At 35.1% G+C, this 13940-nt stretch overlaps 1 protein-coding gene across 2 annotated transcripts in view; it reads left to right on the top strand.

Annotated features, from left to right (window-relative positions):
- Positions 1–12030, top strand: part of LOC121417093 (transforming growth factor-beta receptor-associated protein 1-like) — a 28471-nt gene extending 16441 nt beyond the window's left edge. For both annotated transcript variants that reach the window (XM_041610663.1, XM_041610662.1), the window contains exons 10-18: positions 499–659; positions 1898–2030; positions 2554–2649; positions 3784–3888; positions 4929–5120; positions 5488–5681; positions 7310–7378; positions 9675–9747; positions 11036–12030. In XM_041610663.1, the coding sequence (XP_041466597.1) occupies positions 499–659; positions 1898–2030; positions 2554–2649; positions 3784–3888; positions 4929–5120; positions 5488–5681; positions 7310–7378; positions 9675–9747; positions 11036–11200 (1188 nt within the window). In that variant the 3' untranslated portion in view covers positions 11201–12030. The remainder of the gene's footprint in view (positions 1–498; positions 660–1897; positions 2031–2553; positions 2650–3783; positions 3889–4928; positions 5121–5487; positions 5682–7309; positions 7379–9674; positions 9748–11035) is intronic.
- The last annotated feature ends 1910 nt before the right edge of the window (positions 12031–13940 follow it).

The raw sequence follows: 13940 nt of genomic DNA, 5'->3' as shown, positions 1-13940 counted from the left end.
TACATGCATGGACCACAATTACATATATGATTGTATAAACAAAAATTGGGGGGGATGGTCAGAAATGTCAGTTTTGGTTAATCACCACAAATGTGTAAGTCATTGTTCTGTCTTAACCAAGTCATATGAATGCATATGTTCTGAAATGATTAGTATGAAGGATATTTTTTTTTTTTTAATTTTCAGTGGATACATTTGGAAAACTTACTTTAAAAATTGGATTTGAAATAAGTACGCTTCCTTATCAAGCCATTTCGCAAAAATAAAAAGGCAAGATAGTTTCTGGGGAGTGTTTCATTTCATCTGACAGTTACCATAATAAAAGTGCTTTTCAATGAATCAAAATCAAGGAAAGTTGTCAGATCTGACATCTTGTCAGACAACAAATGTTTATGAAACGCTTCCCAGGAATAAATCTTTGTTTTCAGCTATATGTAATCTGCAGTCACCCATACAGTGGATTTTATGTTTCTCCCTTCATTCTTTCTCTCTGTTTAGGAGGAGTTTTTACTCGCCGGTCCCGGTGCCCTTGGAATGTTCGTCACCTCCGGGGGCATGTCTCAGAGGCCGCCACTGAAGTGGGCGGAGTCTGTTTCAGCGGTCAGTTACACCTTTCCTTACGTGGTGGCGCTGGATGATGAATTCCTTACAGTCCACAGGTAAAAAAAAATATATATATTTTATCTCAGATAATTATAATGATTATAATGTGGTTTCTTCTCAAATAATGATAATGTGGCCCGTTGTGGCCCAGTGGATTTGTTTCCTGGGCCCGTTGCATGAAAGATACCATTTTGGTAACTTTTCCATCCAAAGGTAACTAACATGGTAGCCAATTAGTATCAAGGATTTCAGGGAAGTCACCATTGGATGTCAAAGTTTATGCAACAGGGGCCCGGACTTTGAAGCAGGGTCATGGGTTTGATACCAAGCCATGTTTTTCAACAAGAAATTGATTCAGCTGCACCCAACCCAATTTATAGACCAGCTTAGCCAGGGTAATGCAAAGCGCCTTGAGTACCTAAAGTGGATATGTGTGCTATGAAAATACCCTTTATTATTATTATCATTATTTTTAGTTTAGAGGCAGTGTTGTCACCTGGGAATATTTTGATGGAAGAAATTTAAAAAACTGAACATTTGACAAAAATGAGGTGGGTTTAAGGGATTTAATGTTAGAAATATACACATAGAAGTTGCTAACACTACCTTGGATGTAGTATGTTTTAGTTGTCGGAGAGGGGATTGGTACCTTTGGAATGGAAAAGGTATTGCATCAAATGTCAGTCAAATACTTGAATAACATAATTTTCAGTCTCGTGCTGACCAACGTATTAATAATACTCCCTGTGGTAAATGAATTGCATGCTTCTATTTTTGCCCTACAAAAACAATCATATTTATATGTGCAGCACAATTGTGGATGAAATTTGCTGAAGGAAAATACACTATAGCTGGGATTTGAACCCTTGACTCTTAAAATCTGAGATTCGGGACCACTTAACCACTATGTTTTGAATCATTTGTAGGAATTCCTCATGAAGAACAAAGTTTTCAAAGCACTCTTAGAGCTGCCTTGTTTCGAATCACTCAAAAGCTTGTTAGCTATATTGGTTCCACAATTTAGGCACTGTCGTTTTTCCTCTTTCTCAAATTTTCAATCTTTATGTTCTTGTTGTTCCCATGTGAATGACGACAGCACAATGGTCGATCTTAAATTGTGACTATTGATTTAATGTTTTAGTTGTTAGATACTTTAACTTAATCAAATGATGTACATTTATTGATAGCATCTCACCTCTCAATATTGAATAATAATCTACAATTTAACTTCTGTCTTGCACCCCTCATCTCGAATGGAACCACCCTGTCAACTTTACACTCTTTCATTCAACAGTGTATTGGACCAGCAGCAGAAGCAGACCATTCCATTTCAGGGAGGGAAGTTATTGGGTGACTTTGAAGGAAAGATGTTTGTCGCTTCCAATAAAGAGGTCTATGCATTGGTTCCACTTCCAGTTGAGAAGCAGGTGGGTTTCACAAAACAAATAGTTGGTGATTTACACAAACTGATTTGCTACGAGCCAATCAGGTTCAAGGATATATGAGAGATATTTAAGTTGAAGTGTCTCATACTCCTCTCAATCTTACTCCTGGGGAGCGTTTCATCAATATTTTCATCCGACAAGTTGTCAGATCTGACATCTTTCCATGATTTTGATTGGCTGAGAGGCACTGTTCCTATGGTAACTGTCGGATAAAATGGGACTTGTTGGATAAAATGTCCGACAAGTCCTTTCATGAAATGCCCCTCTGAAGACAGATGGTAAATCTTTCCGAAAAGCCTTCAATATAAGTCTGGGGTTCGACCCAAGAAATTTTTTTCCTTGGATTTTCTTTTCTAGAACCCGAAAAAATCATTTTTCAAGTGGGATTTAGCTTTAACCTGTTGAATACCAATGTCTGCACTTCATATTCAATGTATAGGGACCCTTCTGTTCCAGTAGGTAACAGATTAACTTTTTATTTTTACCCTCTTCACTTCTATAACAGGTACAAGCATTGCTCGCTGACAAACGAGTTGAAGAAGCCCTGAACCTTGCCAAGAATTACAGGAAAGCTGGACTTGGGAAAGATAAGTTCATGCAGGTAATGATAATTTCCAAACCCATTCCAGACATGCCCTTTTAGAGTATTTGTTCCTCTTTTTTTTGCTATGAATACACCAATTTGTATGATTTGTTACCTTTTTTTATAATCTCCAATCATAGAGTATGTATTATACACAGCGCGTGACACCAGCACCGGTACGACAGTCCCAGACCAGTAAAAATCACTGTCGGGCCAGTAACTTGTTGCATGAAAAGAACAAGTGAATTCTTGCCTACAAGCACATGTTTAAAAGGTTAATTTATCAAGTTTTCAAGTCATTTTACATGTTTTCGCACCAATCTCACTACAACAGGCTAGCGATTGTTATATTGATACACATTTTTTAAAATATTCTTTTTTTTGTCAATTTTTTTTCCTTCTATGAATACATTTCTGTTGTAGAAGGTTTCCAGGTCTACCATTCACTAAAAATTAATCAAAATTAAAAGAACCAAAACCCAGAGAGAGGACCATTAATTGGGAAGATTAACATGAAAGGAGCAATTTAAAACAAGTTACATCAAAATTGGATGGAAAATCAGATAGTTATGGAAGATTGAATAGTCTTTCAAGATATTCTATGGGGATCCTCAAATTGGCAAACATGCATCAAAAGGGCTGATTTGTTTTTTTCACGGATTTTTGCCTTTATGTTACATATTTCTCCTGACCTTCACATATGTGGTGTGAATTATATTTTCCCATGACATATGTTAAGCTCAGAAAAAGGAAAGATACAATTTAAAATATAATTGGTGAAATCTGAAACAAATAGAGTTGTCCACTATAGTAAGTCATTTTGAAGCATGATTTCCACGTTAAAGATCCCGATACAAAGTACAATAAATTTATGTCATTGATTTGTTATGGAATAATTTGTTAATTTTGTGTATTTTAATCGTATTTCCCTTTTCATGTACATGTGCAAGTAAGAAAGAATTCTTTAATACTTAAAGTAAGAAAGTATACTTTGAAACTTTTGCATATTATAAGCAGTCCTTTACAGCTATTGTATTTTTTTACAATTCTTACCAAATATCATGATAAGGACTTATAAGCTCTCATTAATATTCTGTTTAAATATATCCTACAACTTGACATCTCCCAATAATATTATTTTCTTTGTTTCAGATGTACAATCGCATACAGCAACAGGCAGGTTTTATTCAGTTTGCCCAGCTCAATTTTGCTGACTCCATGGAATTATTCAAAGAAGCTAAGCTTGATGTGAGAGAGGTAAGCACCGGGGAGCAGCTTTTGGAGGAATTACTTCCTGCCGGTACCCATTTACCTAACCTGGGTCAAGTGCCGCACAGTGTGGATAAATTTTTTGCTAAAGGAAAACACGCCATGACTAGGATTTAAACCCATGACCCTCTGTTTGAGAGGCAAGAGTCAGAACCACTAGACCATGATGTGCCCACACTTATGCCCACACTGATGTGCCTAGTAATATTCAGCTTCTTGGTTTGATTTTATTTTATTGTTTCCTTCTGCGTTCATATTCATATAATACATTTTTCCATAACATAAAAAACATTCATATTAAGTACAAATTGTTTTTGGCATGTATCATATAGAAAACATATAATTTACTGCCAAATTATTATAACAAACACAATTTGCAAGTGCAGGTCTGTTGTAGTAAGCAGAATTGTTGAAAGAAAAATACTGTTTATAATCTATATCCTAGGGTCAAGTTCACCCCCAAAATATGTATTGATTTGGATCATAGGGGAATCAGAGAAAAAGTGAATAAGCAATAAAATAAAACATTTTTAGCAATAGTATCTTTTCTTGAATAAAAAACCTTGGTGATATGCTTAACTTTGTTCTGTATGCAAAGAAGTAAGCTGGTGTTGTGTTATTTTTCAGAGCTTTTCAAGTAGTACTGGTTGCCTTTTTTATTACTGGAAAATATTGATGTCTAAAGTTTCAGTCTTGTGTTTTGTCTTTGATTTAGTTTTTCTTTTACAATACTGATTTCCTTACTAAAATACTGATTTCAGCTTTTCAAATACTGAAATGTTTGTGTTAAGGGTGGCAGCTCTGATTTTTTTACCTGGAATCTGGAAAAAAATCATTTAGAAGGAAGAAAAATACTATTCTTTTTTTTCAATTGTGCTAGTCTCTTGTGAAGACCCTTTTGTTTAATAAATTTCAATAATCAGGGTCTGTGCCTGCAAGGTAGTGCCACCCTTGCTACAGTGGAAAACATTCCTGAAAAAAAATGATATCATTTGTAATTTTTGTTTTTATTTTCGTCAATGGCATAGCTGATCTGCCTCTACCCGAACCTGCTGCCTTCCAACTCCAACTTCCACCGAGCGATTCCTCCGCTTCACGACTTTGCCGATATTAGCCAGGTTGTGAGAGGAAAGCCTGACAAGGCGACAGAGTGTAAGCAGTTTCTCATGGACTTCCTTGAGGACGTGAGGGAGACTGACCTAGCAGTTGGCATGAAACTGGTAAGATGGTTTAGAAATTAAGCAAATTATTATCACTGGTGTTACTTCTGGAGTGGAGTTTTATTTTTGAGCCAAATTGTATTAACTTTGGCAAGGAATCTTTTCTCTCTCTCCTCTATCTTTCACTCTCTTTTTCTCTGTCTGTTTCTCATATTACGAGGTAGATAACCGCCCTCATGAAACTGCGTCAAGTCAAACACAACCAAATTAATTACCCTCATTTCTCTCTTCCTCTCTCTCTTCTCTTCTATTTCTCCATCTGCTTCACATATTTGGAAGTTGATACAGCTGTCATAAAGTTCTGTGCTGAATCCAACCCAATGAGATATAATTTAATTTCTCTCTCCATCCTTTTCCTTTACATTAGGAGGTAGATACAGCCCTAATGAAGCTCTACGCCGAGTCCAACCCATCCAAGTTAATTACCCTCATCTCAAGCGAGAACTCGGTTGACCCAGAAGACAGTCGTGAATACCTTCAGCGATTCGGTCGCCATCATGCTCTGGCGCTTCTCCAGAAGTACCAGGGGGACAGTGAACAGGCTATGGTCATATGGTCAAGGTAATGACTCTGTCTCACTGTAGGTAAAGGCAAAGAAATGTATTTGCTGCGAACATTGATTTCATGAGAAAGTCTATAAAGACAAGGGACCCGTTGCAGAAAGAGTTGCAATCAATCCCAACTCTAAAAATCATGCGTAACTTGATTTTCAGCCAATCAACAGTGCGCATTTGGGACTTGCAATTGATTTTTTGACTTGCGTTTAAACGCAACTCTTTCTGCAACAGACCCAAGGTCAAATTGGCATCACATCACGGTAGATCAGGGCCCATCTTACAAAGAGTAAGATTGATCCGATCAATTGCAACTATGGAAAGCCACCAAAGTCAACATTTTCTTTGCATGTTTGCTCATTTTTTTCCTAGATATGAATGTATATCCATAAATTCATTGATTTCTTGAAAGCTCGGTGTGTTCTCCTTTGTTTACAAAGGACATTTTGCACATTTCCTGTAGAAAAACACATGACACTGATGGATTTCCATAGAGTTACGATTGATTGGATCAGTTGTAACTCTCTGTAAGATGGGCCCTTGGTTTTATACTAACCAAATCCTTACCCTTACCACTGTTCCATCTCTTTAAAAAGATTGGTTGTCCTGGTTTTCCATCTGTCTCTTTCTAGTGCTGTCTTGCAGCATTCGTTTATCCTTTTTTTTAACGTATTTAATCAGGTACAAAAGATCAGTATAAAACTGTTTATCATCAATGACCTGATGAAAACATAAAGAATAACATAAATCATCACATCATACATGAAAATAAAGTCAAAATCTAAATCAAGGATAACAATACTTAGTAACATATATAAACAAATATTGTTACTTAAATGGTAATATTAGTCAAACTGAAATATTTTAAATTATTAAAAGGGAACAGTAACTAATTTTAATACTACTAATTGTATGATTTATTCGCTGATAAAAACAATGAACAATGAAATAATTCTGGCACAATAGAAAATCAAGTGAAAAAAAATGGCAATCAGTTATAAATGTATGTCTAACTATAAGATATCAAAGGGTTAGGATCATTACAAATAAAAGCAATGTAGTGTGCACACATTGTGCGGGAATCACTGATTGATTCTGCCTGTCATCTCTTCAATATTTCTAAGCCAGCTTTTCCTTTTATGTCACTTCCTCTTCTGACTTCATTTTTCCCTCCATGATTTTCTTTGACAAAGTTCCATGTCTTCTAAACCTTACTCTGAAAACATCACCCAAAGCTGAATGATGACCATTCTGGGGATCCCAGCACAGATAAGCACATGTGGGGCAGTGCATTATTATCGCTTGAAAAAGATGTGACATTGGACTGGAATTTCATGCTATTTTTTGTCAGCAATTTCTCAGAAATTACATACTTCTACTCCAATCATTTGGCACATAATTTTTTTTTACATATGTATAAGCACTTTAGTGTTCATTTGTTTTCTTTAATATGCGCCTGGGAATATGATATTTCTAGAAAGAAGGAGCTTTGTATATGCCTAGTATGAATATCGTTATTATCACCACCTTTTTGAGTGTAACAAGACTTAATTCTTATGTTCTTGTCACATTTCATTATCACCATCACTAAAGATATGTTTCAGATAATGTTTTTATCTTTATAAACCATTTTAGATTAGTTGATGGAGACATTGCTGATGATACCTTCCCTGGACTAGGATTTGTGATTGATTTCTTATCAAGGTAAATAAAATCAATTTCAACACCATTCTTCTTATATTAATTAAAATCCATTTCAACACCATTCTTCTTATATTAATTAAAATCAATTTCAACACCATTCTTCTTATATTAATTAAAATCAATTTCAAAACCGCTCTCCTTATATTTGATAAAATCAATTTCAACACTATTCTCCGTATATTAATTAAAATCAATTTCATCACCATTCTTTTTATTTTAATTAAAATCAATTTCAATACCACTCTCCTTGTATTTGATAAAATCAATTTCAAAACCATTCTTCTTATATTAATTAAAATCAATTTCAACACCATTCTTCTTTTATTAATGTACATTGTGTACCAGAATAAACAAATTTGAGAATCTATGATTTATGATCAGGGTACTAATGATAATTACAATGTGAAGCACTTAGAAACACAAAGCATTAAGCACTATGTAAATTTAAAAATGATTATTATTTATAACTTAATTTTAACTAGAATAGACAGATGATATTTGATTGTAAAGCTTTGAATCTTGTCTTTCATCTGGTATACCTTACATGGTTATTCGTTTTGTTTTGTTTTTTAATTTATTTTTTTTTTTTTTTTTGGGGGGGGTTCTTTTCATAGCCTACTGCCTAAATCTGATGCATTGGATAAGCTTTAAAGAGAAATGCCAGTAGTTGCAGTAAACACTGATTTCATGAGAAAATCTGTAAAATCAGGCTTAAGTGTCAGAATATCATCGAGGATCTAGATCTGGTACAGTTACATAAACTGAACTTTGTGAAATCTTGAAATCTACGCTGAAATATGTTCACACTGAAGATCACCAACACAGATAGGCACACGTGGGACAGTGTATTAATAATGCTGGAATAAAGACCCGACGAAAGTGACCGAATCCGCGCTTATTTTGCTCATTTCTCAGCAATTACACGATTTCTTCCAGAATCCTTTGGCACATATTTTTTATTCATACAAACAGACTCTTGGGTGGTCATTATATTAGATTCTGTCAAAAGTCATTTTGAGATCGTTACCAAAACTGGGATTTATCTTTAACAATCAACAGGGATTTTCCAGGGCTCTTTTCAGCCTTTTGCCTCGAGCCCCATGTAGTTGTTTCCATGTTATTTGTTCAGGCATTAGTGAGTGAGAAAAAAAACTATCTGAAGAAGGGATATTGAAAGTCACTTGGCAGACTGCATCTGAAAGAAGAAAAAAAATGTGTAGAAAGTTAAATATCTACTCTTTGATACGATACCCCAAAGAAAATAACCAAGGATTTAAGTTCTGTTTCTGTAAAATGATGCTTGGAATTTCATATTTTCATTGAACATAATGCATTTTCATTGTTTGCCTACCATAGCTATCACATCATTTACAAAAGACTTATTTATGTCTGACTGATCATCAACGAATAGTAATAATAATGATAATAGTAATATGGTATATTTACCCAGGGTAACTACTTCAGTTTCCAAAACTGTTCTACCAGTGGGCCCTACTATTATTATTACCCCGGCTTTAGCTGAGCTGCCTAGGCACTCAAAGCATTCAAGAAATTCCTTCCTACCGGTACCCTTTCACCTCACCTGGGTTGAGTGCAACACAATGTGGATGAGTTTCTTGCTGAAGGAAATTACGCCATGGCTGGGATTCAAACGAAAAAGAGTGTTGAGTAAATCTGACAGGTAGCAAATGTCTTCATTTGAAATTCAAGCATTATTTGAAGAAAGAAATAGAACTTTGTCATTCCTTGATTATTTTAAGGTATTTATTACTAATCATTTTAAAACATTGATGAATTTGTACATATTTATATAATTGGGCATTGTCATTAACTAAAGCAACCTGTTAGTTCATATTTATTACTTTTCACAATCACCCAAGATATCATAATTTCATTCAGAGCATTACATATTTTTACATGAAATTGAAAACAGAGAAGAATAATTTCATCAAAATCCAACGCATACAGAGGTCGGACTTACATCCACGTGGAGCGTTGTGGCCCAGTGGATTAGTCTTCTGACTGAAATAGGGGGTCGTGGGTTCGAATTCCAGCCATGGCTGGAAATTTATCCACATTGTGCTGCACTCAACCCAGGTGAGGTAAATGGGTACCTGGCAGGAATTTATTCTTTGAAATGCCACCGCATTGTATAAGGCTGCGGGGCTAAACACAGAGGGTGATAATATCCAATTGAGTGCATAGGTCCGCCTTTGGCAGTGATATGTGCTATATAAGCATGTTGATATTATTATTATATATGTCTTGGAATTTGTGAATATTATCTCTTTTACAGTTTATCAGATCATGAATTGGTATGGAGGTATGTGGACTGGGTCATGAGAAAGGAACCGGAGAATGCAACCAAGGTATCAAACAATTGATTTTAATCACTCCTGGTTTGGTGTTGGTTGTAAGAGTGATGGTGCAGACTTGCCAACCAGTATGTTTTAGGCGTATTCAGTACGTTTTTGCAACCAAAATACGGCAGTACATTTTTTCTTTAAAAAATATTTATTTTTTTTTACAAAATCGTGATTGAGAAAAATCATCTCTATATGTCTCTATTTAATAAAACAAACAAATATGGTTATTAGATCAATGTACATGTAATTTCAGGTAACTTGGTTTTTTTTTCAATCATTTTGTTAAAACCAGGGTGAAGATATACACATGTTTCAATATTTTTTTTTTCATCTGCAAGAGCAGTGCGCATTTTAGCTTGCATGCAGCTTGAGCGCCACGATGAGCGAGTGTGCCAAGCATTTTATTATAAAATACACTTTTTTTGGGAAAAATACAGTTTTTTTTATCACAGAATACAGTTTTTCATTCCCAGAGGTTGGCAGGTCTGATGGTGATGATAAAGATGATTATTAAGTCTTTATGCGCTTGGCCATCAACCCCTCTATGCTGAATTATTTTCAGGGTTGGGTCAGGGGAGGTAAATGAAATGGACTAACTCAATTCCACTCGTTAAAAGTTTTCACTGCAACATTTTGAGGGGAAATGATTCACAGCAAAGTTGTAGAGAATTTTACAAGCTTTCTGACCATAACTTTTTTTTTTTAATGATGATCAGAAATTTCGGAACTAAAGCCTAATTTCACACATTAAGGTATAAAATGATACATACGATGGATTGTTTCTTTGAGTGTGAATTACGAAGTTTGCGTGGCACCGAGTGTGCACTGGTGCGAAGTAGCGTGGAAAAGGTTAAACCCACATTCAAGGCAATGAATAATGATTTCGCTCCCACGCTTCAAAACAAAGTCGCAAACGTAGATAATGTTTTGTCATGTGCCCTTCATGACAAAAGCAACCAAGAAGTCTGTCAAAAATTGGTGATTCAAAACGGCAGTTTCGTCCTTGACAGACGACATATTTGCAATTTTGTTGTCTACTCAGAAACAGGACGGAACTGTCGTTCCATTTCACAAATTTTCGACAAAATCCTCCCAGCTGTTCTTTGTCATTCAACAGGCATTTTCAATACATTTTCTGTGTTCTTGGATTCATCCTACCTATTGGTAGCGAAAACTTCCTATTATCATACCAAACAGTAATTACAATAAATTAACAGAAGCAAAAGATTAATATATAATCCTACATACATATTTCATATGAATTAAGTTGACATTGAATTGATAATTTCAGATATTCACTGATAGACCAGAAAATGAACCTGTTAGTGAGCGAATGAGACCGGATGTTATTATTGACTATCTACACGCCTATCCCACCGCTGTCATCAGATACCTTGAACACCTAGTCTTCGTCAAGAAAATGGAGGTAAGTCATGAAATGAAAAACATTTTGTGATGATGATTTTGATTGGTAATCTCTTTATTCTTCTCTCCCACATTGATGTTTTAATCTTACTTTCCTTTATCTTAATCTCTCAAAATGTGATTCTTTTTTCCTTCAGTTTCCCATCTTTCTATAATTCCTTTCATCCTCTTTTTTTCCTCCCTCGTTTCGTTTACGTCACTTTCCTTCTACAATTTTCCCTTCCTCAATTCTCCATATTTGTATCTTTGTCTTGCCCACCAGAGGTGAAGGGAAGACTTGAGGATCCAAATGTTGTCCGTCTGTCACAAACATTATGACACGTAACTCTGCAACTATAAGTCACTTTTCAACCAAACTTAGATGGTAGATGTACTTGTTATTTGGTCAGAGGTCACATGGTAAGGTCAGAGTTCATTTTGAGGTCAGCATAAAAGTCTACATGCAAGATTCTTGTGACAAATGTTACTCCATACCAGTTATTTCACAATGAACTTTTGATACAATTCTGTTGCCTGCCCTTGCAAATCGAGATATTTGTGGTAATTTTCACGAGTGGACAAGACACAACATAGCTTATTCCTTGTTTCTTTCAATTGCTTTTAATGTTTACTTTTTCTCTTCATCTCTCTCATTTCCTTCTATCCTTCTGTCTCTATCTGCCAGAATATGTCTTGTTCCTTCTTCCATTTCCCTTCCCTCTTCTATTTTCTCATGTCTCCTTTCATTCTCTCTTCCTCATTTTCCTTTTAATATCCCTCTTAATTTTATTTTCTTTATTTGCCTCTCTGAATTGTTCAGACGGTCCCTTATCTCTCCATCTGTCTTTAATCTTCTCCCTCTCATTTCTCTTTTGTCTTTCTCTTGTTTTCTGCATCATCGCTCTTTAGAATTTGCCTCCTTTTTACCTTCAATATCTGATCTCCCTTTTATTTTTGAATAAAATGGGTTCGAATCCTAGCCATGGGGTGTTGTCCTTCAAGAAATTTATCCACACTGTGTTGCACTCGACCCAGGTGAGGTGAATGGGTACCCGGCAGGATTATTTCCTTGAATGCACCGAGTGTCGGTGATGGTAACTAGAGCTAATGCCAGGGTAATTATAGCAGCGCTTTATCAATCCAGCTATTATTATTATCATTATTATTATTATTATTATCATCATTATTATTTCTTTCATGTGGCCCTTTTCTTTTCTATTGACTATAGATATTCTTCTCCTCTTTGCTTTGTCCTTGACTCTCTGTTTTGAATGCTTTTGTACCAACTTCTTCTCCTATCTTTATCATTTTTGTTTATCCTCTGTTATTGCTTATCTTTATCCATCATCAATTCCTTCACGGTATGTTTTATCTTCTCTATATCCTGGCTCCTTAACTTGACGTTTTGTATTATCATTATGCATTGGATTTGGCTTCAGTGTCATTTACCCCATACAAATACATCCAATGCATTTCAATAGTATTTAAAGCCTGTGTATAGCTTTGGTAAAGGGTCAATAATGTGATTGATAATCGAATATCATCTAATATGGCAGTCTTACTGAAGTGTAGAGACCGTTAGATATTTTTCCAACTGCACTTCTCTGAGAAAATTTCAAATATTTAAATCTTGGATATATAGCGCCCTCTCTCTGCGATGCTTGTTTTAAATTTAAAAAAATGGGCATTCAAGCACTTATCTTATAAATTTAGTGATTAGATATCCAAAAGTTACAAAGAACATATCTTGAAAGTTTCAGCCCATTCCATGATTTGGAATAGGATTTAATTGAAAGACAAAAACACACAGATATTTTAATTTGATCGGGTGACCCGATCAAGTTAAATTTCCATGTAAAATCGCAAAATTTATCCTGTAAAACACATTTTCATTTCATATCCTCCACATCATAACTGTTATAGGGCATATCCATTCCTATTAGCTAGCAATGAATTGGAATAGTGATAGGTGCATTTTGGTGGATTAACCAAAACTATACACAAGCTTTAAGCTTGATTTGATCTAGACTTTAAGCTTCTCTCTTTAAAAAGGCCAATATATGAAAGGTTTACAAAACCAGAAACTTCTATTTCCCAAGGTACAATTCTGATATTCAAACATGCTGATTTCATAGTAAAGACCACCAAAGCCTAATAATTATACAAATAGCTACATATGTACATGTATATTGTCTTTCTGATCGCTACACAAGGACAATATATCATGTACATGGTTCTATTGAACAAATACCTTGCACCTACATGTACGTGTAACAATTCAATTCTATCAGTAAACTCATCTCTGTATCTCAATATATTGTTTATCACTTGTTCAATTTAACCTATTGCCATTGAAAATCAAAATGCGAGCTGCATAGCGAAGGCTATGACCTCGTATAATGCTGTCCTATCATTGAGCTATTGTGTTCTTAATCCCACAATTTTGGCATTTTTAGTGTAAAAACCACAGAGAAAAACATCAAATTTGGGGTTTGAGGACAACAATTAGGACAATAGGTATCGCATGGGCAAGAGAGGATGGTTTTATGTGTCTTGTTGCTATTGTATTGTATCATCAGTGGGCACTGAGCGGTGCAGGAAGGAAATGTGAGGGAATGTAAAAACAAGTTCAAGTTGGTTAGTGTGTACTATAGGGTCAGAGATCTGGATGAAGGTCAGGTCATTGGGTCAAAGGTCAAATGTGAAAGCTGCATGTATTTGATTTGAATTGATTTATTTATTTCCACATTCCAATAACAAAAGCATATACAAGTATAATAATTTTTTTCTCA

The sequence above is a fragment of the Lytechinus variegatus genome, chromosome 6 (assembly GCF_018143015.1).
Source record: "Lytechinus variegatus isolate NC3 chromosome 6, Lvar_3.0, whole genome shotgun sequence".
Taxonomy (NCBI): Eukaryota; Metazoa; Echinodermata; class Echinoidea; order Temnopleuroida; family Toxopneustidae; genus Lytechinus; species Lytechinus variegatus.
This window is presented reverse-complemented; position numbering and strand designations above follow the sequence as displayed.